The sequence below is a fragment of the Thyridium curvatum genome (assembly GCF_004353045.1).
Source record: "Thyridium curvatum strain D216 chromosome Unknown NODE_12_length_601061_cov_81.036774, whole genome shotgun sequence".
Classification (NCBI taxonomy): Eukaryota; Fungi; Ascomycota; class Sordariomycetes; order Thyridiales; family Thyridiaceae; genus Thyridium; species Thyridium curvatum.
The window spans coordinates 196,527-217,286 of record NW_022156767.1 but is presented as its reverse complement, the minus strand read 5'-3'; the positions used below and the strand labels follow the sequence as shown (position 1 = coordinate 217,286).

Sequence of the window (20,760 nt, the reverse complement as noted above, 5' to 3'; positions counted from 1 at the left end):
AAGGGCATGTGGTGCAAGGAACACTCGACATGAAATGCTGAGGTGAGCTACAACGAGAAACAATGAGCAGCTCGCGCTGCTTAAATGAACAGAAGCGGCAAGGGGGAAAAGAGAAGACATGACGTCCACGAGCATTGGGGATTGCTTCTTTGTCAACACAGCTTTGATGAGTTGATCAAGTGCTGGCCATTTTGGGAAAGAATGTCATCCTGCCTGGAGGGTGCCTGGAATTCACTGAGCGCCAAGGCCATTGTCGCCCCGATGCCTGCTGATTGATGCCTGGTGGCCTAAACAGATTGACCTAATGCTAAGGTAAGGTTACCTTACCTCTCTTGATTACCTAGGTAGGTATGAAGCAGCGTCAATCTGCACTGGTGACCAGAACCGATGAGAAGAATTCATTTTTGCTCTCATCTTTATTATGTGAAGACATAGATGTCTCCTGCACCTGCTCTGCATTCCAGGATGGCACCAGCTGTGGCTGTCAGGATGGATGGCACCAATCCAATCCCTCTAGGCCGTCTTCAGTTAGGCCAACTCCCAGTGCAGTGGTAGGATGTGTGCATGACTAAACCCACGCTGCTGTGAATGATGATTTGAGATAGTTAGGTACCTAGCTTAGGTACTCCATAGAGCACAACAGGCAAATCAAACACCATTCTCTCACCAAGTGTGCCCCCACTTCTGCCCTGTCCTTCACTCAGTTACCAGTTACCCCGCCTGACACATGGTTCAAGCTTGCCGCCCGCCTGTCCTGTCGTCGATCAATCTGGCTCTCTTGCGTGTGTGTGCGCGGCGCGCGGTCACTCTCACTCTCGCAATCTGCTGTCCTTTCATCGGCCCTAGTCCCTCCTCCTCCTTGGTCTCGAGGCTCTCTTAGCTTAACAAAGCCTCTTGCGACGACGTCGCCGACATCTGCTTGACACCCAAAGTTGCTTCTGCCTCTCTTGCTGTCGCTCTCTCGCTCTTGCGCCCTCATCAGCTGCAGCTTGCGCGCATCCCACGTTTCCCCACCAGAGCGCACCCTGCCCAGGCCCAAGCCCGATTCTTCAGATCGCAAACCTAGCCCCCCCGCCCGCCATCGGCATCCGGTGCTGCAGCACAGCCGCAATTGAGGGACCTCTCCGCTGCTACTGCCGCTGCTGCTTCGGCTATCTCCGACCTGCATCTGCATCTGGGTCTGAATTGTGTACAAGTGACGTGTTTGACATCAGTATTTCCTTTATCAAGTCTCTGCAGACCCTCGAGCAAGCAGGCGTTTGCCTTGACTCAAGGGCGGCGTTTATCCCGCACCCATCGTCATCGTCATGCCTCGCAGCAGCTTCTCCGAGAACCCACTGTTGCGTGTCTCCCGGCCCGTATCAGCCTGCTCAAGATGCAAGTCCTGCCTACTTCTTTCCTCATAATGGCCTCTAACAAACCCAAACAGGTCGCTCCGCTAAAGTCAAGGTCTATACTCGCCCAGAGTCTCTCGCTACCCCATGCGCATCGATAGCTGACATTTCACTTGGCAGTGCGATGGCAAGCTTCCGGCCTGTACGGCCTGTGAGAAGGCCGGCCGCGAGAGCGAGTGCTCTGCGGCCAATGACCAGTTCGCCCGTGGCAAGGAACGGAGGTGTGTATCCTTCTCCATACTACCATAGTGGTCGTGGCGCTGAACCTGTGCAGTTATGTCTCGGCCCTCGAGCTCCGGATTGAGAAGCTGGAGAAACGCTTGTCGTATGCAAAGTCGAGGAAGGCATCGGTAGCCATGCATCAGAATGAGACTCCCGTTGTACCAGACACCGACCGCAAAGACTCTTTGGCTACCATCCGGGCTGCCATCTACCGGAAGGCGGCAAGGAAACGAGAGAACTCAGATGTCAACTCCCTTGTCTCTGATTTTGGCTTCCTGTAAGTCCCTCTTAAAACCCTCCGAGGAGCGGCCACTCGTTGACACAGTACAAGATCCGTGAATGCAACCACAAGGGACTTCGAGCCGTCAGTGAGCAACATGACTTTTGCTCGACTCGTGCTCGCAGCGGCCACGAATGACCCAGTACCGGAACCAAAGAGCACCAAGCTGCCGCCTCGCCAGACAGCTCAGGCTATTGTACAGTACTACCTCAACAACATATACTCGCTGTTTCCCTTCTTCGACGAGACTATTCTTCTCTCTCGCTTGGAGGAGCTCTACCAGGAGCAACCCCGCTTGCGGAGCACTGACTACTGGCTCGTCTACATGGTCCTTGCCATAGGAGCTACAGCGCAGAGCCGTAGCAACCAAGATGACTTTTATCGGAATGGTCTCGAGTTCGCGTCTCGTGCTCTACCGTATGCCGACAGGGCACTGGCACCTGGTCACCTCACTCAGATACAGTCCCTGATCCTGCTCACTCAGTACTCCATGCTCGACCCTGCACATTTTGACAGCTGGCATCTCATCGGCATCACATGCCGGGTCGTCATCGATCTGGGTTACCACCAGGACCCGCCTCCCAATCAGCAGCTCAACAAGGAGACTCTTGATATGAGGCGCAAGCTCTTCTATAGTGTGTACGCACTTGACAGGTAGGTAGTGGTCGCCACAAAGAGTCTGCGTCTATGCAGGGACTAACTGCTGTTTCAGAGCAATAAGTCTAGTCCATGCCCGGCCCTTCTCCTTTACCGACGACTCGGTCAATGTCGACCTGCCTTCCATGGCAGGCCTGGGTCGCATCCCCTCCATATCTGGCACCATCACGGGGCCACGGTCAGAAAACCCTGCCGTTCTGTGGTTCCAGCTGCGTAGGTGCCAGTCACAATGGTACCAGACACTGTTTCAATCCGATCCGACAGACCCTCTCCAAGATCCCGCAGGGTACATCTGGCAGATGTGCTTTGAGATGCGTGAATGGTCCGAGTCTTTGCCCAAGACATTGCCCGTTGCCATTCGCGAGTTGTTCGACCTCGAGCTCAAATATAGCTACGTCTACTGCATCGCCCCCAGCGGCAGGGCGCCTCACATGACTGCCTACGGCCGGATGCTCATCTTCGAATATGCCATCTCGTATGTCGACCGCGTCTTCGAGCTCGCCCACGGCCCCTTCAACGCGGCTTTCTATACGTACCACGATGCCCTGCGCGTGTACTTCATGGGCAGCCAGTTCGTCGCTGTTCTGCGCGACGCCGCGGATGCGCTGCTCGCGGGATCGTCAGTACCTGTGCCACTGGCTCTGCCGGGCAGGGCGCCGCCGCCCCCGATGCCCCCGCGCAGCGGCGGAGATAACCTGGACCGAAGCCTGGGATGTATCGAGAAGGCCAAGATGACGCTGAAGAAGTACGGCGAGAGGTGGACCAACGCCAACATGCTGTCCAAGAGCTTCGACATGATGAGCGGCGAGGTACTTGCTTCTCTGCAATCCAAAAAGATGATGAGAGAGGCCGCTCAACAGCAGCAACAGCAGCAGCAGATGCAATACATGTCTAGTAGGTCCTTTTTTTTTTGCCGCCGTCGTTGTTACCGCTACGAACTGCGTTGCTAACGTGTTATGTTTGCAGATTCTATCATGCCTAGTCCTCTTCAACCTGTTCAGCAGTCACAGGGCCCGGTTCAGGAGGTGCAGTGGGCGGATGTGGATATTCAGAGGATCATTAGAGGGGAAGGCATGTGATTGAGTCTCAGTTGGTGATGGCGTTTATAAGAGTGGACTGTCATGCAATTTCGGGATTTGCTAGTATCTTCAGCATGCTTGTATACAATGGGAGTGCTTGGATACTTTGTAATTTGTAGTCCTGTTGGCAACATAGATGCAAGCAATGGCTTTTCGTACGCTCGTGTCAGCTCAGCGAGACCCCTCCTTGACAAATCATGCAAAAGTATATTTCGATAAACTTCCTTCTCGCTATGTAAGAATCACGGCGACTGTCCTTCACCGTCCGTCTACCTAACACGCCGCCGTCTTGATATCGTACACGGTCTTGCACCCGATCTTGTTGCACGAGTCGGCCCTGTCGCAGGGGAAGGCCGTCGTCGTCGTCGCCAGCGCGGCCGGGCACCCGCACGACCTCGTCACCGCGACGGTGGTGGTGCACCCGGGCACGAAGCAGGTCCTGCAGGCCGTGGCCGTGGAGACGAGCGTGGGGCAGTCGGGCGCCACGCAGGGAGCCGTCGTGGTGACGCGGGCCGTCGTCGTCGAGACGGTTATGTACGTGGCCGTCGTGGTCCGGGTCTCGGTCTTTGTCGCCGTCGAGGTCGACACCGAGACCGAGACCGAGGTCGTTGTGCTCGTGGCGGTCGTGGTGGTCGTGGATGTCTCGGTCCGGGTGAGGACGCGGGTCACCGGGCAGGTTGCGCCGCGGATGGTTGTGGGCGTGAGGGTTATGCCTTGGGCGGAGGCGCTGCTTCGGTGAAGGGGGTGGGAGGTTAGCTTTGGCTGGATGGGTATGTATGTTTGGGGGTGGTGGAGAGAGGTTGTGTGGATGGTTGAGGAGGGAGGAGGTGATGGTGGGCACCTGGGAGGAGCTAGCTTACATGGCGAACAGGCCAAGTAGGGCTGCGGAGATGGCGTACATTGCGATGACGGGCGGAGGTGAGGCTACTTTGAAATGGAGGGACTGAGGATGGGCGTTTGAGATTGATGGCAACGTTTGCGTCTGTTCCTGGTAACGATCGTGATGATCTCGAGTCGAGGTCGATGCGGGATCCCGCACTGCCCTTATATGTCCTACACGGTCTGAAGCCAAGACCTGATTTATATGAGAGGAAGATGTCTAGTCATCTCTATGTCTCAATTGAGCGTGGAGTGCCAGTCCTCGCAGCAAGGAACTCTTCCGTTCTCCCCGCTGGTTGACTCTCCGCCTCCAATTCCATCTTCTCCAAGAGCTACGACGCGGTAAGGATGTCAGCCACCGGACGCCGCCTCTGCAATTGGATATTGCAAGCTCAAATTAAAATGCTACGACGTGACATGGGCGTTCCGGATATTCGAAAGGCCTAGCTGAAAGACTCTTCTGCTCTTTTCGCTGGTGAAGGTTCCCACGACAGGCTGAATTGAGTAGGGCTCCGCACCTTGTAAAGTGCTGCTAGATTAAGCCACGGCTAAAAATAGGCCTCTGTTCCTGGGGGCTGGACTTCATTGGGAAATGCTTTGGCATCTTCCGAGCAGTCCCAAGACAAGATGGCCCTGGCCCGATCTAGGGCTGGATTTATCTATCTCTTGGCAGGTGTGCGCGGAGCGAGCAAGTGGCACATCGGACATCTTCCGAGGAGAGACCGGGATTGGGAAAGGTATAACTCTAAGGGCTCACGGCGATGTCACGCCATATATAGCCGTTTTCTTGCAGCAGACACGCATACAAGCAAGCAACGGGATAGGGTTGCATGGCGTGTGGTAGTGAACCCCGGTTCTTGGATCTTGTGCAGGGATAGAGAGGGGAAGGACCTCTTCATCGGATCGTCTCTGGGGCGGTTGCATGCCCGAACCCTTCTATCGTGCCAGCCTGCGGATATAATTAGCATCAGCCGTCTTCCAGGCCAGTCCGAACATGTTGTTGCGGCGGTCAGGTGAGCGGGTGCTGTCGGATCTCCGGCAGAGGATGCTGATCTTTACTCCGAAATGATCTGTTTGGCGGGACTTGCACAGCACTTGAAGTCACTCATCCCGTCCACTGGTATCCTTTGGCAACCATTCATGGCATAGATACATCCAGTCTCGCGACCTGGTCTTGCATTAGAGTTGTTACTTTAATTTGTCTACACTTTTCCACATCGAGTATCATCTCCCCCCACTTCTCCTTCCCACTATTACTCCTCATCCTCCTCAGTCTCAAACTGAATACCAAATCCCAAGTGCTGAAGGAACTTGATCGACATGCTCCCTCCACCCGTAGCAGCCAGCTCGTTCAGCGTGACCGCAGCCCTCTCCAGCAGGCGGTGGTCGCCGAGGCCGCCGCCGCCCTTGGGGCCCGCCGCCATGAAGATGTAGCCCACGACAAACGGCAGCTCCGACTCGCGCTCCATGTAGGCCGGGGTGAACAGCTCCCGGAGCAGCGGGTCGCACGACTCCCGCACGGCGCCCAGCATGCGCCAGCACCAGCGGTGCAGCGTCAGGTACGGGAACGCCGCCTCGAGCGTCTCGGCCTGCAGCGCCAGCGCGAGCCGGCTGACCAGCATGTGCAGCGGCATCCGCGCGCCCTCGGCCGCGGGCCTGCTGAGCTTCTTGGCCTGCTGCGCGGCGCGCTTCTGCTCGCGGATGGCGCCGTCGTCCTTGCGCTCCATGGCGAAGACGGCCCCGTCCTCCTCGGCGCCCTCAAACTCCCACTCGCTGCGGGCGACGATGTCGTCGACGTGCTCGGGCGTCCAGTGGACTGAGCCCGTCGAGTACACGTAGCGATCTTTGAACATGCTAGACACGGGGACGCCATCCTTGATGCCTCTCGGTCCCGCGCGGGAGTCCAGGCCCTTTGTGCTGACGGAGCGTCGCTTCTTGCGGTTGGTGAAGGCCGCGACCGTGACGCCCATCTGCAGGCAGAAGCGGCGGAGGTAATCAGCGATATTGTCTGGGGCGCCGCCGACAAAGAAGTTGGACTCGCCGAGGATGGAGGTCACGATCTCCATGTCGGGCCAGGAGGTGGTGAGGAGCTTCTCCTGCCGGAGGGCGTTGTAGAGGTGGTTTGTGTACTGGATAGAACCCCAGGCATTGGCGACGGTGATGCCGATCTCGTACATCTCGGCGCGGAAGCGGAAGAGCATGAGTCCGCTGATCACGGGAGAGTAGACCAGTATGCGGTGCGGCTTCATCGACTCCGGGACATCCCAGTTGCGTCGCTTGAGGACCTTGACCTTGGCCTGGTAGACTGGGTCACGGCCGACCCATTTGATACGCTGCTGGAGCTGCGTCAGGACCATGTCGTTGGCGACGTTCCAAGTGTCAACCTTGAGGTTCTGGTGGAATTGGAGGTGCAAGCCGAGGTTGTTGTCCATGGTTGAGGTCTCCTGTATGACAGCTTGGAAGCTCTGGTTGATGTCGTCTCGAAGGATGTGGTGGATGTCGAGGTAGGTCTGCGCCGCAAAGACAAGGTAGAAGGGGACGCTCCGTGTCTTATCCATCTCGCGCATGCCGCGCAGGAACTCGTCTTCGATCGGGAAGTCGGGAACGGCGCGGATGACCGTCACCAGCTCGGTGAAGAACTCCATCAGCAGGATCTGGTCCTCCTTGCCCTTCTCCTTGCCCGTCATTTTCGAGCGGTCGGCCTTGGGATCGTACTTGCCAAAGATGCCTTCTTTGATCAGCGGGAGATCTGTCGGCAGCAGCGCATCGAGGAAGCTGAGAAGCATGCGGTAGGCGTGTACAAAGGTCTGGTCCGCAATCTCGTAGGCATCATAGTTGAAGTTGTCGGTGCCGTCAGTGAAGATCTTGTCCATATCATATCCCTTGCGGACGCAGATCATGACGAAGAACTTGTTGAGAATGCCCCATGCGCCGCCGTGATCCTTGAACAGGGGGACGACGTCCTCCGACACGCTGCGAGCAAGGTCGATGGCCGTGTTTGTTGCGACTGCAGCGGCGGCGAGGTCAAAGAAGCCATCCTTCTGGTTCTTCCAAATCCACTTGATGGTAGACCTGATGCGCTCGAGGTCGTTCATCATGGCGGTGCAGGCAAACAGAGCATCAGCGAAAGTAGTTTGCTGCTCGGCAACGTAGACAGTCTTGTCCTCAGGCAATGGCGCCGGCCGAGGTATATCCGGCGCATCAAGGAATGCCTGGGACGGCTCGTAGACGGCGAGCCCGCTGAACTTGTTGGCCAAGTCGTCTCCTGCTCCACCTCCAGCGGAGGCGGATGCCGCAGCAGCCACGGCCGCGGCCGACACCGTCATTGAGGATCGCAAAACATCGCGAACCTTTTCGAGAACACCGACAAAATAGTCGTGCTTCAGTCTCTGGTTCTCATCGGGCGTGGACCCTTCCTCGGCCAGTCGGTCGCCGAAACCGGATCGCACCTCAATAACCCGGTTGATGGTAGCCGAGAAGGCTTCAGGTACCGCGGCCTGCGGTTTCTTGGACGCGGCGACGAACTCGGCGAGAGGGATGAAGTCGGCGATGGCGACAGTGTACTTGGGAACGTTCTTTGAGGCGGCGGCCTTGCTTCCGCCCGCAGCGGCAGCTTCTTTCGCCTCCTTTCTGGCCTTGCCCTTGACGCGTCCAGAAGCAGCACGGGGTGTATCCCAGGTGCCAGACTTCAGCAGATCGGCCGGAAAACCGCAGGCCTTGGCGGTGGATGCGAGCCACGAGGCCACCGAGTCGGTGTCCTGCTTGTACTGCTGGTAGACACTGACGAGCGGTCCGGGCAGCATGGTGAATGGCAGAATGACCCAGATTCTTCTCTGTTGGACTTGACGATCAGAGAAGGTCTGAAAAGAGCGGTGGCATGAATTGGAGGAATTTGGGGAAGGGATACTATTTCCGGCTAATGTGGTGTGCGTGCGGGGTGAGGAGTGCGGAGATGGAGAGAAAGAGAGGAGAAGGTCAAAAACGAGGTGGGACTGTGGCTGTGACTTTATTTACCTAGGCTACCGAGGAAAATTGTTGAGCACGTCGTGGACCAAAGTCTGCTTGATTCTCAAAACTTCGGATCTCGTATTCTGCATTTGTTTTGCTTCTTGGCAGGGCTGTCGAGGTGGATGAATGATCTGGATTCCTGCGTTCTTTGCCAATACAACTTGCCATTCCATCTGCTGTGCGACTCGGACCAACTTCCGATTCGACAAGTAGAGTGTTTGCTTCCCTTTCAGTCAGCGTCTGCATCTGATATCCACGAATAGTGTTAGTAGCCGTGAGTCCTCCAGGGATCGTAACCAGAGTTTGATGCCGCACGCGTCCAATACGTACGTTTAGTTCCACTGTTGCAGTTACAGGGAATGTCGGAACCCGCCGTTTCTAGTTGGATGTGTAGGGTGGGTTTGGATAGACCGGTATCCAGTATTGGAGACAGTTGGAGGTCTTTCCCTTGGTCTTGGATTCAGGGCCCCGGAACGCTATTGTTTGGCCAAGCCCGTGCGTGTCCTGAACTAGTTGGCAAGTATCACGAGATCCTGTCGGTGGTGTTCCAGGTTTTCCGGAAGAGGAAGCCACCCAAAAAACAGAGAATGGGCGGCTTCAAAAGACAACCCGGCGATGCCTCGACTAAGAACGCAAATGCAGAGCTTATATCTATTAACTTGCCAGGCGGAAGTCTTCCCGTACACCCGTACTGTATTTACACCCGTACTGTATTTGTGGTCTCAGCCCACCTGATCGATGACTGAATGCCGTTCAAAGAGTCAGAATCGTGACCGGGGTCGGGTCTCTCCTAATGTGTCGAGTGACTCTAGAGAATAAGAACTGTCACCATCCTCGAGGGTGGCCATTGTACTTGTAAGACCCTGAGCAGGTTGATGGGTATTAAAGATACCAAGGATCCAGGAGCAACTCTGGGGAAGGTAATGCTTGAGCCGTTCTGATCAACTACGCTCCTCACCCCCCTCTCGGCCAATATACATTCTTGACCTGGTCCAGAAGAGGGATAACGAGTATAGAGGATACCTGAGAACAATTTAATGGCCATAGATAGGCAACGTACCTTGGCCCGAGCCAGCATGGGCATCGGTCCTTCCTTGACGGGAGGGGAGGAAATAAAAGGGGGCCAGAAGGCGGAAGCGGAGGGCAACAGCGATGAAGATGGGGAAACAAAGGCACTGTCCCCAGGCGACGACATGCTGAGTCTCTCGATGGAACAAGGGAATAGTATCCCGATCCGAGTTTTGATGCTGCCTTTTGTGTTCCGGGCAAGGGGGTCCAACCAAAGACCTGTGGAGGACAAGGCTTCTTTGTTTGGGGCTGGCATCACCAACGATTCACGCTTACAGTCACATATAGAGTCACCCTTCAGGCTTGAATTAGGGCCCGAGCGCCATCTGATGCCCTGAACTTAGCGTCGAATTGTCCAGGGCTTTGCCCCGCACAAGGTAGTTGATGATAAAAAGAATTCCAGCAGCCTCACCCACCACCCGCCACTTCCTCTTTTCCCCCTCCTCCTTGTCACAATTATCACCACAGATCACAACCGCCACTCCCTTACATCTGTGAATCTCCGCGCTGGAAGCCTTGTTCCATTTACTCTCCAGTCTCCTTACTATCTTCATCCCTGTCCCATCAAGCGCAACCCATCCTTGCAAGATGGCGACCGAGAACCAACCCGACGCGAAGCCAGACTTCGATCAGCTCGCCGAGGACCTCCTCGCCAAGAATGTGCCCATCAAGAGGAGCGTCGACCAGGACTGGCTCAAATACGCCCAGACCTTCAACGCTCGTCTCCAGTACGAACCAGCTTTGATCGTCGTCCCCAACAAGGTCCTGCACGTTCAGGAAGCTGTCGTCCTCGCTGCCAAATACGGCACAAAGGTCCAGGTCAAGTCCGGCGGCCACTCGTATGCCTCGTTCAGCACTGGAGGTATAGACGGCATCATGGTCATTGACATGCAGGAGATGCGTGAGATTTGTGTCAACCACGTCACTGGCGTCTTTCGTGTCTCTCCTGGAGTCCGCCTGGGCGAGCTTGACAGCACTCTCTACAATCTCGGCCGCCCTGTCGGCTACGGAAGCCGTGCTATCGCCCACGGCACGCACCGTACGGTCGGTGTTGGAGGTCACTTCACTCACGGAGGCTTTGGTTATGCATCGCGCAAGTAGGGCTTGGCGATGGACCATATTATTGCCCTGGACGTTGTTCTCGCCGATGGACGACACCTGGCACAGGTCTCGCGCACCCGAAACCCCGAGCTCTTCTGGGTCAGTACCTCTTTGGAGAGGAGAGTGAGTGTCACGGCCACCAAGACTAACGTACGGTTACTCGTTATAGGCTCTGCGTGGCGCTGCTGATTCGATCGGAGTCGTCACCCAGTTCTACCTCCAGTCCAAGGAGGCGCCGGACACCATCCTAAACTTCCGATTCGCTTTCACGGGCATCATAAATAACGTGAATGACGCGGTTAAGACCTTCAAGCACGTCCAGGCCTTCGCTCAGGATCCCGAAATCGTTGACCGCGACCTGGGCCTGAGCGTCTTCATCAACGGGGACGCCTTGATCATCAGCGGCATTTACATGGGACCCCATGACACCTTCTTCAACGTCATTCTGCCTGCTCTCTACAATGATCAGTGTCTGCCCGAGGCCGACATTGTTAACATCAAGACGCAGACGTGGGCGGAGTATTCCGGCATTCCGGAAGACGATGCGACGCCCATCATCACGCAGAAGGACCGAGAGCAGCAGTCCAACTTCTTCGCCAAGAGTGTGACCGTCTCCAAGCCCATCCCCGACGCCGCTCTCGTCAAGTACTTTCGATTCCTCCAGGGTCAGGCCAAGAAGGCTTCAGTCGGTTGGTACGTCATCGTCAACCTCCATGGTGGTCCCGACAGCCAGATCAACACGAGGAGCAGCTCGTTTGCAGCCTTCGGCAGCTACGACGCGCTGTGGGTGTTCCAGCACTTCGCCAGTGTTGGCGTGACGGAGAAGTTCCCCGAGGAGGGCTTCGAGCTGCTGGAGGGCATGAACAGCGCTCTGACTCAGGAGCTCGACGAGTATGCTGCAGAGCTCGTCTACGTCGATCCGACCCTCTCGCGCGACGAGGCACACGAGCTCTACTATGGTGCTGAGCTCTACCAGCGCCTCCAGGGCTGCAAGAGGTGGTACGATCCGCTCAACCTCTTCGACCACCCGCACTCGATTCGTGGTTAGTGAAGGAGGCTCTGTCAGAGGACGGGGGATAACATTTGCTGGAACATAAGGGACATACGGGACACACGGGACATGACAATCGATTCTTTGCTACATGAATGGACGGATGAATGGACGGATGCACGGATGGATGAATGAATGAGATAATAAACTTTAGTCCCATAGCTTCAACAACGAATCGAGATCAAATGCTGCACGTCGAATTGCCCTTCAATGCCCGTTATTAGTAGTGGGATAACTCTTTTACTGACCTTTCCCAAACGTTTATCCCACCTCCATATCGTTCGATCCTTTTAGACGGATTCGCCTCGGTTCGTGAAAGGTCTTCTGTGATGCTCACCCACAGGCGGCGGCCGGAATATTCGCGGACTGGATGCTGATGCCATCAATTCAAACACTGGAAACCTTAATCTGACCTTCTGTTTGATCCTCGAGGCAATGATGCCGCTCATTTGTGGAAAAGTTCCCCGTGGGGCACTGGTTTCTATTGACGGAAAAATTGCTAAGGAAGGGCAAGGCATCGCAGGCACAGGGAGTTCACGCCATGACCTGTCACGGCCACTAGCTGCTTGCCGCGTCCCCGGATCCTCGGTATGGGAGAAGCGCGCCGTGCGAGACAAAGGCAGATCACTAGATCTACGTCCTGGATGGGTTTCCATCGTCCCATGAGGATGGGGTTCACCTCGGGTAGTGTGCCGGTCAGACTGGCAAGGATGTATGTGTAGCTGAGGCACCGTGATGGTGCCCACACGGACAAACGCTGAGCACATCTGCCCGCTTGAGTTTGTCTCGACAGGTCTAGCAATCTATGATTCGTCCATGCCCCTTCGACAAACCCGACGTGATGGGAAGTGCCACGACCTGCTGGACTGCGAATATTGGATGATGCTGCGGCTTTGATGACTTGCCGTGACAGCGCTCGGCTCCCAGAGGGGCAGCGAGTGCCAGCGCAAATCCCGCCAGCTGTTTGGCTTGAGGCCTGGGCTTCCAGGCTTCCAACTTCCATAACCAGGCCCGGCCCTAGCTCTCTTGTTTTTTTTTTCTTTCTTTACTACCAACATGCAACCTATTAAGCTGTCCGAAAGACCGACATTAACTACCTCTGTCATGAACGCCAAGTCGATAAAACATCGAGATGATTGCAGACGGGAAAATGAACGAGAGCTCAAACTTCCAGAACGCCCACTTTCTGCCCCTAGTCGCCTACATTGCCGGCAAACGGCTCTTCCCCGTCCAATGCAATTTGGCTCACCTGGAGCAGAGATCTACCCAGCACGCCACCAGTCCGCAAAAGTCACTAGCATCAAGCTTGTTCAGTTCACATGGTCGAGGTTCTAGTCCATTCTGGGGACGCGTTTCGTGAGGCTCGCTCCACCTTCTCTGTGCAAGAGCCGGGGGAGGGCAATTCCTCCAAAACACTAGTGGCAGGCGACGCCCATTGGTGGAATTTCTGCGTCGTCGATTTCTCCGCAGGCTGGAATCCTCACAAGGGTCGCTGGTGGAGTCTTGTCTTTACGAACAAGGAGAGTGAATCTGGGGCAAACCCCTGGAGCACATGGAGAAGGAGGAGGTACCAAGCGAACAAGGAGATACATCTGCGCCAAGTCTGCTGTCCAAAAGAAGCAGAGGTATTCTTTGATGCCTGTTCTCCTAAGGTGATACCTACAAAGCCGCACGCACTCCATGTCATGCCAGTGCAGATGCTGTCAGCTAGAAAGGCACGAACCTTGGCGCTAGCATCTCCCATTCTGGGATTCATCCCCGCTCACGACCAGGCTCGAGGCGCCAGCAAGACTAGCGAGGGAGAAAAACTGGATCTTCCGGTGCAGACTCCCCAATTCTCCATGTGGAGTGAGACCACCCTCTCCAGCAGCATGGGGATGCATCTCGTCCGGTCAACTGGACTGCTTAAAGGCTGTCGATCGCCTCTCGCCTCTTCGTCAGGTCGTGGTCTTGCGATCCCTCTCTTTCTTCATCCATATCTTCGTTGTGCAGGCGCCATCCCGCAAACCAGGTCCGGCCATCTTTCAAGTGCGCGAATAAGGCTGCCAGCACATCACATCTCCAGGCCATCAGCAAACACAAACGACACATAGAGAGTTTGAGGGAGACAATACCGCCAAGATGGTGTCCAAGACGCGTGTCTATAACTGGTGAGTTCTGGACCTGGACCCGGACTATCATCAAGTTTGCCACTAACTTTACGTCTAGGTATATCTCGCTCGTAGCCGCGATGTGTATGGTTTTATACGGCTATGACGCGAGTGTGTTCAACTCTGTGCAAGGATCAAACAACTGGCTGAACTGGTTTGATCTCGATGCCAAGAAGGACAGCTACATGATCGGTCTGATCAACACGGCATACACGATCGGCGCTATCGTCGCCGGTTTCTTCCTCGGTGGCCCGACGGTGAGTGACCATGTTCATCATCAGCAATAGCATGAGCAATGTTTTGAGTTGTCAGCTAACGCCGTGGTTCCTGACAGGCCGACTACCTCGGACGACGATGGGGCATGGGCATCGGCTGCTTCCTGACGATCGTCGCCACATTCATGCAGACCTTCGCTCCGCGCCACGGCATCGGTTGCTTCATCGCCGGCCGTGTTGTCATTGGTCTTGGCCAGGGCATGGCCTTGAGTAAGTCTTCCAGCTCCTCAGAACGGATGCCTCAGATGATCTTTGTTTTTAACACGCTTCATCACAGCCGCCGGCCCCGTCTACATCGGAGAGATGTCCCCTCCCCAGATCCGCGGATACATCATGGCCTTCTGGCAGCTGTTCTACTCGGTCGGCTCCTTCATCGCCTACTGGATCAACTACGCCTGCTCCCTGCACCGCGACAAGCTCGGCGAGTGGGACTGGAAGATGGTTGTCATCTTCCAGATCCTGGTCCCGTTCATCATCTGCATCCTGCTCCCCTTCCAGCCCGAGAGCCCCCGGTGGCACATCCAGAAGCGCAACGACATCGAGTCTGCTCGCAAGGCTCTCCGCCGCATCCGCGAGACGGAGCAGGAGGTCGAGGAGGAGGTCATGGCCATCCGCGAGGCCATCGAGTACGAGAAGGAGGCCATCTCGCACGGCTACGCCGCTCTGTTCAAGGACGCCTCGGTCCGCAAGCGTCTCTACCTCGCCTTCATCCTCAACGTCGGACAGCAGCTCACTGGCCAGGGCACCCTCAACTCGTACAGCACGGCGATCTACAAGAAAGTGTGGAAGAGCAGCCAGCAGATCAACCTCATCAACGCCCTCAACGCCACCTTCGGTATCATCTTCACTCTCAACGCCGTCTGGACTGCCGATAGGTACGGCCGACGCTGGCTGCTTATGGTTGGTGCCATCGGTATGGCTATCAGCATGTTGATGGTCTCGGTTATCGGCTTGACCACCCCGGATGTCGATGGCGCCAAGACCGAGCCTGTCGGTATCGCGATTGTCTTCTGCCTCTTCCTCTTCATCTTCTGTAAGTCAATTGTCCCCCCAGTCGTGCTGGAATGCCTTCAAACGCCTTCAAAATGGTCGAGGAACTTCAAACTAACGAGAAATCCAAAGTCTACAAACCCTCTTGGGGAGCCACTACCTGGATCTGGACCTCTGAGATTTTCTCAATGAATGTCCGCGCTCAGGCCGTTGGCATGTGCTCGCAGATGCAAAATGTCGCAAACACCATGTAAGCACTCCCCATTTCCAGCCTTGGCGTATTGTTTTAAAGACAAGAAAAAGAGAAAAAGACTAATTCCTCGCGTGTCCGGCGTGCAGCTTCCAACAATTCTTCCCCATCTTCCTCACCAACGAAGGGCTCAAGTGCCTGTTCTTCTTCATGGCCGTCAACATCCTCCTCTGCTTCTTCGTCTACTTCTTCATCCCCGAGACCAAGCAGATCCCCCTCGAGGAGATCGACGTCCTCTTCGGCGGCGCCAACCACGTCGACAAGGGCTCCCAGATGATGGGCGTGCCCGAGGCCAAGAGCGGCGCCCAGCACGTCGCCGAGAAGGACGGCCGCGCCTCCACCCACGAGCAGGAGCGACGGTCGCGCGAGATTGCTGTCTAGATGAGGGGTTTCAGGGCTTGATAACATGGGGAGCATTGTGGTGTTTCCCTCTTGGTTGTACGAGATACTTTTGTTGGCGGAGGGCTTTGCGCATGTCCGCATGGGAAAGATCTAATTGGCGTATCATAAATACGAAATGACCTTGACAACAGAGCCTCCGACAGAATCTCGAACATTGTCAAATCCCAAGATATATGACCTTGTGTCGCACTTGTGAAGCTTAAACTGCAGTGCACCAATGTGCATGAACCTAGGTGCATACGGCTCTCCAATAAGTCGAAACTTGCCACTCACTAGCGGTCTGAGCATGCAAGTACGTATCCTCACAAGGATCCCCTACGTCATGCTCACTGGAACACACCAAGAGATGTGAAAACAAACACCCTCAATGAATTCACTCGGCCAGGAGATGTAAGAATAGAGGTCGTCAATTACTTCGCTGGCGCTCATAAAGCGAGCAGAAAGCTGAAGCCCTATGGGCTGGGTATTCGTGTATCTCATATGCTGTGACAAAAGGGTAAAAAAAAAAACCGCAAACTCAAGTCTTCTCCCACCACTCAGTCAACAACCTTGAGCATGGCATACGCCTTGTGTCCGATCGCCTTCTTCATGATGCTCACCGGATCCAGCCTGGCCTTCTTGCGCACCTGGACCACGGCCTCCTCGTCGCCGTCCTCACCCTCCTCGACAACCACCGCCTCGTCCTCATCCTCCTCCGCGTCCTCAAAGGATCCGTTGTCCAAGAATACCTTGAGCATGGCCTGCGAGTAGCCGCTCACCATCGCCGTGCCGGGCTGCTCCATCGTCACGGGCTTGGGCGCCGTGGGATCTCCTCCGCCGCCGCCGCCGCCGCCCGCCCGGCCGCCAGCGAGGTTCCAAAACACCATCTCGGGCATCTCGTAGCCAGCGTCCTTGAACGCACTCTCAATCCGCTCGTACGAGGTGGACCACCTGTCGCCGCCGCGGCCGTTTCGCTTCCGCATCGACGCCTCATCGAACTGCATGTCGCTAAACACAAACACGCGCTTGACCATCTCGTCCTGCCGGAGCTTGTTCCGCTGGGCCATGGGCAGGATGAGGTCCTCAAAGACGGCGACAAAGTCCGTGTTCATGCCCCAGGGGGCGCGCATGATCTCCGTCACCTTCTCAGAGAGGCTGGCCTCGAGGTCGACGCTCTGGACCTCCGGGTCGGCCGAGAAGGTGATGAAGTGGCCGCCAAAGGGGGCGCCTGTGACCTCGGCCATGAGCAGGGACAGTCCGATGGCCGAGTCCATGGGGCACGTGCCGTCGCGGAAGACGGGCGCGCCCATGGAGCCCGAGACGTCGCACACGGCGATGCAGTTCTCGAGGGTGCCCGAGTCCTTGATGCGCTGCACCAGGGCGTTCCACTGCGCGTCGGCGACCTTGAGTTGCAGCTCCAGCATCTTCCCAGCGAGTAGCTTGTTTTCAGTAGAGCCCTTGCCTCCCTTTCGAGGACCACCAGCCTGACGATGCGGGTTGCGCACGAGGGAGACGAGCTTGGAGGGCAGGAGGGTGGCGCCCGAGATGTTGACCTTGCCGCTAGCGACGTTCTCGATGTACTTTTCGAAGCGCTCCGTGTCCTTCTTAGCGAAGACAGGAGAGTAGTTGTGCATGGCCACGGAGGGGATGCGGTCGTACTTGATCTCATCGAGCTTGTTGGCCGTGATCTTGCGCTCGACGATGTCGAGGTGCTCGCGGAGCTTCGAGACGTCCTTGCGGTATGCCTCGCGCGCATATCGCAGGTAGGTGTCGCGGTCGGCGGTATCGAAGCTGGATGCCGGGTGCATGATCTCGGCGATGGACGAGACGACGAAGGTGTGCTTGTCGTGGAACCGCTCGGCCGAGGGAGCCCACTTCGCGCAGAGGGAGATGTTCTTCTTGGCCTGCGCGTCATCACCGCGCATTGCAGCCAGGTCCCGCTGAAGCTGCTCGGCAAAGAGTCGCGCCACTGCCAGGTGGAGAGCGCGGTAGGCAGCTATGTTCTCGAAGTGATGTGTCGCAGCCTCGTGGCGCTTCGTGCGGATCTCGCGCCTCCGGACCTTGCCCAAGTCCTTGTCGAGGCCCGAGATGGCCTTATCCATACGCTGATCGCAGTTGAGGATATTCTGGTAGTCGTTGGTCTCGTTGAAAACGTCATTGACGGCGAGTGCCAGAATATTGAGCAGGTCCTTCCAGTAACCATGAGCGACGCCATTTCGGACGTCGTAGTGTCGGGGGTCGTTCTCATCCAGCTCTGCGGCCTCGACCATGACCGCCTCCTCTTCAGTACCCTCCTTCTTCTGCTCGACCTTCTTCTCGATGACGGGGCGGCTGAGCCAACGGAGGTTGGCGACTAGAGTGGCGGGGTGGTTCTTGTACAGCCAGCCAGCGGCGCGGTAGAAGACCGACTTGGAGCTCTTGCCGAGATGGATGGATCGCGCGTTGAAGATGATTTTGAGCGTGGCCAGCTCGTCGCATGCCCATGCGGCATCGAGCCTCTCGCGGAGCAGGTTGGGGGCGATGACGTCCTCCAGCTCTGAGAAGAGGTCGAGGAGGGGATCGAGAGTGGAGCGGAAGGCGACGTCGGCATTCTCAGTCAACATCTTGTTCTCCGTGTCTAGCATTGGGGCCTGCACATCAGCCTTGGCAGAGACGAGGCCCTTGATGAAAGGGTGCTGTGGCTCGGTCTGCTTCTTCGTGTCGTCGCCATCTGTGGACATCTCGATGTCGTGGTCGAGAGTGTTGAGGGTGACATCGCCGAGGGCCTTGCGAACCTCTGCGGTAGTTGAGGGAGGGGTGTTGACCACCGTCAGATCAGTGTCATCTTCTTTCTCGTTCTCATCAGAGCGTTCCGGGGCTGCGACATCCTTGCAGACGAAGTCATCGAACTCCTCTCGCGCCAGGAGGAGAGCCGGGTGGGAGGGGACGAGGACAGGGAAGTGAGACTTGAGAAACCAGGGCTCATCGCCCTGGTGCTTGATCTCCTCCGAAGCCATGTTGATGAACTCTGCAATGTGAAAAATCAGAAAGAGAGACGAGAGAGGGAGTAGAGATGGGAAAGCGTTGTTTGCTGCTGTTGAAATACCTGTTGTCAAGTGGGATGGGGTTGGTTGGTGTGACGTGAGAGGGCGGGGCAGCAGCGCCTGAAGACTCTCGGCCAGTGAGTCAAATGGCGTGCGTGCCTGCGAGAGCGAATAGAGGGCAGCGTAGGTAGTTATTGCCAGGAGAGATCAGAATCACTGGTTTTAGCCATTGGATGCCTAGAGCAATGTTTCTATTGTTCCGTTCCCAGATCATGAATCCTGGTGGGAGGGAGGCTTGTGGCCAAGAGCTGGCACCAATAGAAATCCGGGGTGACTCACTCGCCGAAATGGCGTCCGAACCTCAACTCCTGCCTCAGAGCTGGGATGAATTAACGACTACCTCACTGATATCTCACATGCAATTGAGTGTCTGGTCACGGATTAATGGCGAGGGAATAAAGAAAACTGCAACCACCGATTCTACATTCCCTGAGCTGCATGTGGAAGGACAACTCTAACGTCCATCGACCTTGGAAGGTTCCAATGCCGCATCTAGTTGGAGCACGCGCTGGTCTTGGCACTACTAGGCAGGGCTTCTAGTGAGTGGTTAGGTGGGTTGGGGATCAGTTCCCCCACTATGTGGTCCCTCCAGGACCCCGCCTGCAGTGAGCTGAATACCAAAACCAAAACACCAAAACACAAAGGGCGCCAAGCTTGGATGAACAAATCCACCAGGTTCAGCCTCATTTTGAACTCTCAATTGAGGACTTAGGTGAATGAAGAGCATGCAGTGATTTGACAAGCACGGAAAGATGGTCTCCCCAGCCCAGGTAGGTTGAGGGACAAGGTGTCCACGGGCTCTGGATCTCGGATCTCCGAGATCTCGGTACCGCTGCAATCTCAACCAGGTCCTCCTCATATCAGGATCTATGGTACCGTGGCTCTTACTTGAGAAGTTTGTATTTATCATATCTCCGGTTTGTTGTCCGTAGGACTGGTCCAGAAAACTTTCGGTTCTGGGCCAGTCCAAGGTTCGCGGTTTATAAATACCACATTACACCCTCTCCATGGCGACTTGCTCTGAGTTTCTTTCCTACACTCACCAAGTCCAACAGTAATGGCCAGTATGCGATATCAAAGCGTAGGTGGCGCATTCAGTTTCACCAACCCCCCCGCAACCTCTGAAGCGCCACCGCCTGCCAACACTGGGTCTGGCAACCCTCCCACCAATACTGAGCCTGGCAACCCTCCCACCAACACTGAGCCTGGCAACCCTCCCACGCTCGACCAGCTCATCCTCGAGATGCCCAACTACGACGAAACGACCGTCGCCGTGCGGAGATGGGTCCGCAGAGTTCTCCAGCATCATGGTCACGATGGCGACATGGACCTAGAGGGCATCTTCTGGAGCGGTGCGGCCCTTCGTGACTTCGGTCACAACCAGGCACAGGATATCCTGCGGTTGGGTGTTCCTGTCAAGCTGTCGAAGGAGGTTGTCTCAACCATCGATCGGGTCACAGCAGCAGTCCAGGTGAGGACATTTTCTTTGTCAATAACAAACAGGCCGCCCGCTAACGTGGCATCCAGTATCGTCGATGGTCAACGGTAAGTTCATGAGCGCTCTCTTTCCTAACCTGAGTGGCTCGATGGGAAATGTACTAACGTTGTCATGGAATCAGACTGTGATGGACAAGCTCCCTTTTTTCTTTATAACGATTGTCGGACTTTTCCTTCTCTGGAATCCTTTTTGGCTTATAATGATTCTCGGACTGGTCCTACTCCGTAACCTTTGACGAAGAGAAAGACTGGCCAAGCGGGAGGGACTTGGTTGCCAACTATTCTTTATTTCATAAGGCCCTAAACATTCCAGATAGTATCAATTTGGTCATCAACAGGAATCCCGTCATAGACTTTCCCAACATTCTTAGCAACAATTTGTGTGCCGTAAATAC

At 55.9% G+C, this 20,760-nt stretch overlaps 7 protein-coding genes across 7 annotated transcripts; 4 read left to right on the top strand and 3 right to left on the bottom strand.

The window, feature by feature from the left end:
• Positions 1-1,307: 1,307 nt before the first annotated feature.
• Positions 1,308-3,632, top strand: E0L32_002876 (uncharacterized protein; the record flags this gene model as incomplete). The annotated part of the gene is made up of 7 exons (XM_031137113.1): positions 1,308-1,358; positions 1,515-1,615; positions 1,669-1,893; positions 1,948-2,550; positions 2,609-2,766; positions 2,818-3,447; positions 3,520-3,632. 7 exons carry the CDS (start codon positions 1,308-1,310, stop codon positions 3,630-3,632), a joined length of 1,881 nt encoding a protein of 626 aa, XP_030999486.1.
• A 40-nt stretch (positions 3,633-3,672) lies between these two features.
• Positions 3,673-4,533, bottom strand: E0L32_002875 (uncharacterized protein; the record flags this gene model as incomplete). The annotated part of the gene is made up of 3 exons (XM_031137112.1): positions 3,673-3,692; positions 3,906-4,345; positions 4,493-4,533. 3 exons carry the CDS (start codon positions 4,531-4,533, stop codon positions 3,673-3,675), a joined length of 501 nt encoding a protein of 166 aa, XP_030999485.1.
• Positions 4,534-5,764: 1,231 nt separating this feature from the next.
• E0L32_002874 (uncharacterized protein) lies at positions 5,765-8,314 on the bottom strand (the record flags this gene model as incomplete). The annotated part of the gene is made up of 1 exon (XM_031137111.1): positions 5,765-8,314. The coding sequence occupies one exon, from the start codon at positions 8,312-8,314 to the stop codon at positions 5,765-5,767; it is 2,550 nt and encodes an 849-aa protein (XP_030999484.1).
• A 1,861-nt stretch (positions 8,315-10,175) lies between these two features.
• E0L32_002873 (uncharacterized protein) lies at positions 10,176-11,736 on the top strand (the record flags this gene model as incomplete). The annotated part of the gene is made up of 3 exons (XM_031137110.1): positions 10,176-10,631; positions 10,689-10,811; positions 10,858-11,736. 3 exons carry the CDS (start codon positions 10,176-10,178, stop codon positions 11,734-11,736), a joined length of 1,458 nt encoding a protein of 485 aa, XP_030999483.1.
• A 1,688-nt stretch (positions 11,737-13,424) lies between these two features.
• On the top strand, positions 13,425-15,785 carry E0L32_002872 (uncharacterized protein; the record flags this gene model as incomplete). The annotated part of the gene is made up of 7 exons (XM_031137109.1): positions 13,425-13,587; positions 13,805-13,889; positions 13,948-14,146; positions 14,224-14,374; positions 14,442-15,197; positions 15,287-15,404; positions 15,494-15,785. 7 exons carry the CDS (start codon positions 13,425-13,427, stop codon positions 15,783-15,785), a joined length of 1,764 nt encoding a protein of 587 aa, XP_030999482.1.
• Positions 15,786-16,342: 557 nt separating this feature from the next.
• On the bottom strand, positions 16,343-18,781 carry E0L32_002871 (uncharacterized protein; the record flags this gene model as incomplete). The annotated part of the gene is made up of 1 exon (XM_031137108.1): positions 16,343-18,781. The coding sequence occupies one exon, from the start codon at positions 18,779-18,781 to the stop codon at positions 16,343-16,345; it is 2,439 nt and encodes an 812-aa protein (XP_030999481.1).
• Positions 18,782-19,925: 1,144 nt separating this feature from the next.
• Positions 19,926-20,417, top strand: E0L32_002870 (uncharacterized protein; the record flags this gene model as incomplete). Its single annotated transcript, XM_031137107.1, has 1 exon — positions 19,926-20,417. The coding sequence occupies one exon, from the start codon at positions 19,926-19,928 to the stop codon at positions 20,415-20,417; it is 492 nt and encodes a 163-aa protein (XP_030999480.1).
• Positions 20,418-20,760: the final 343 nt, after the last annotated feature.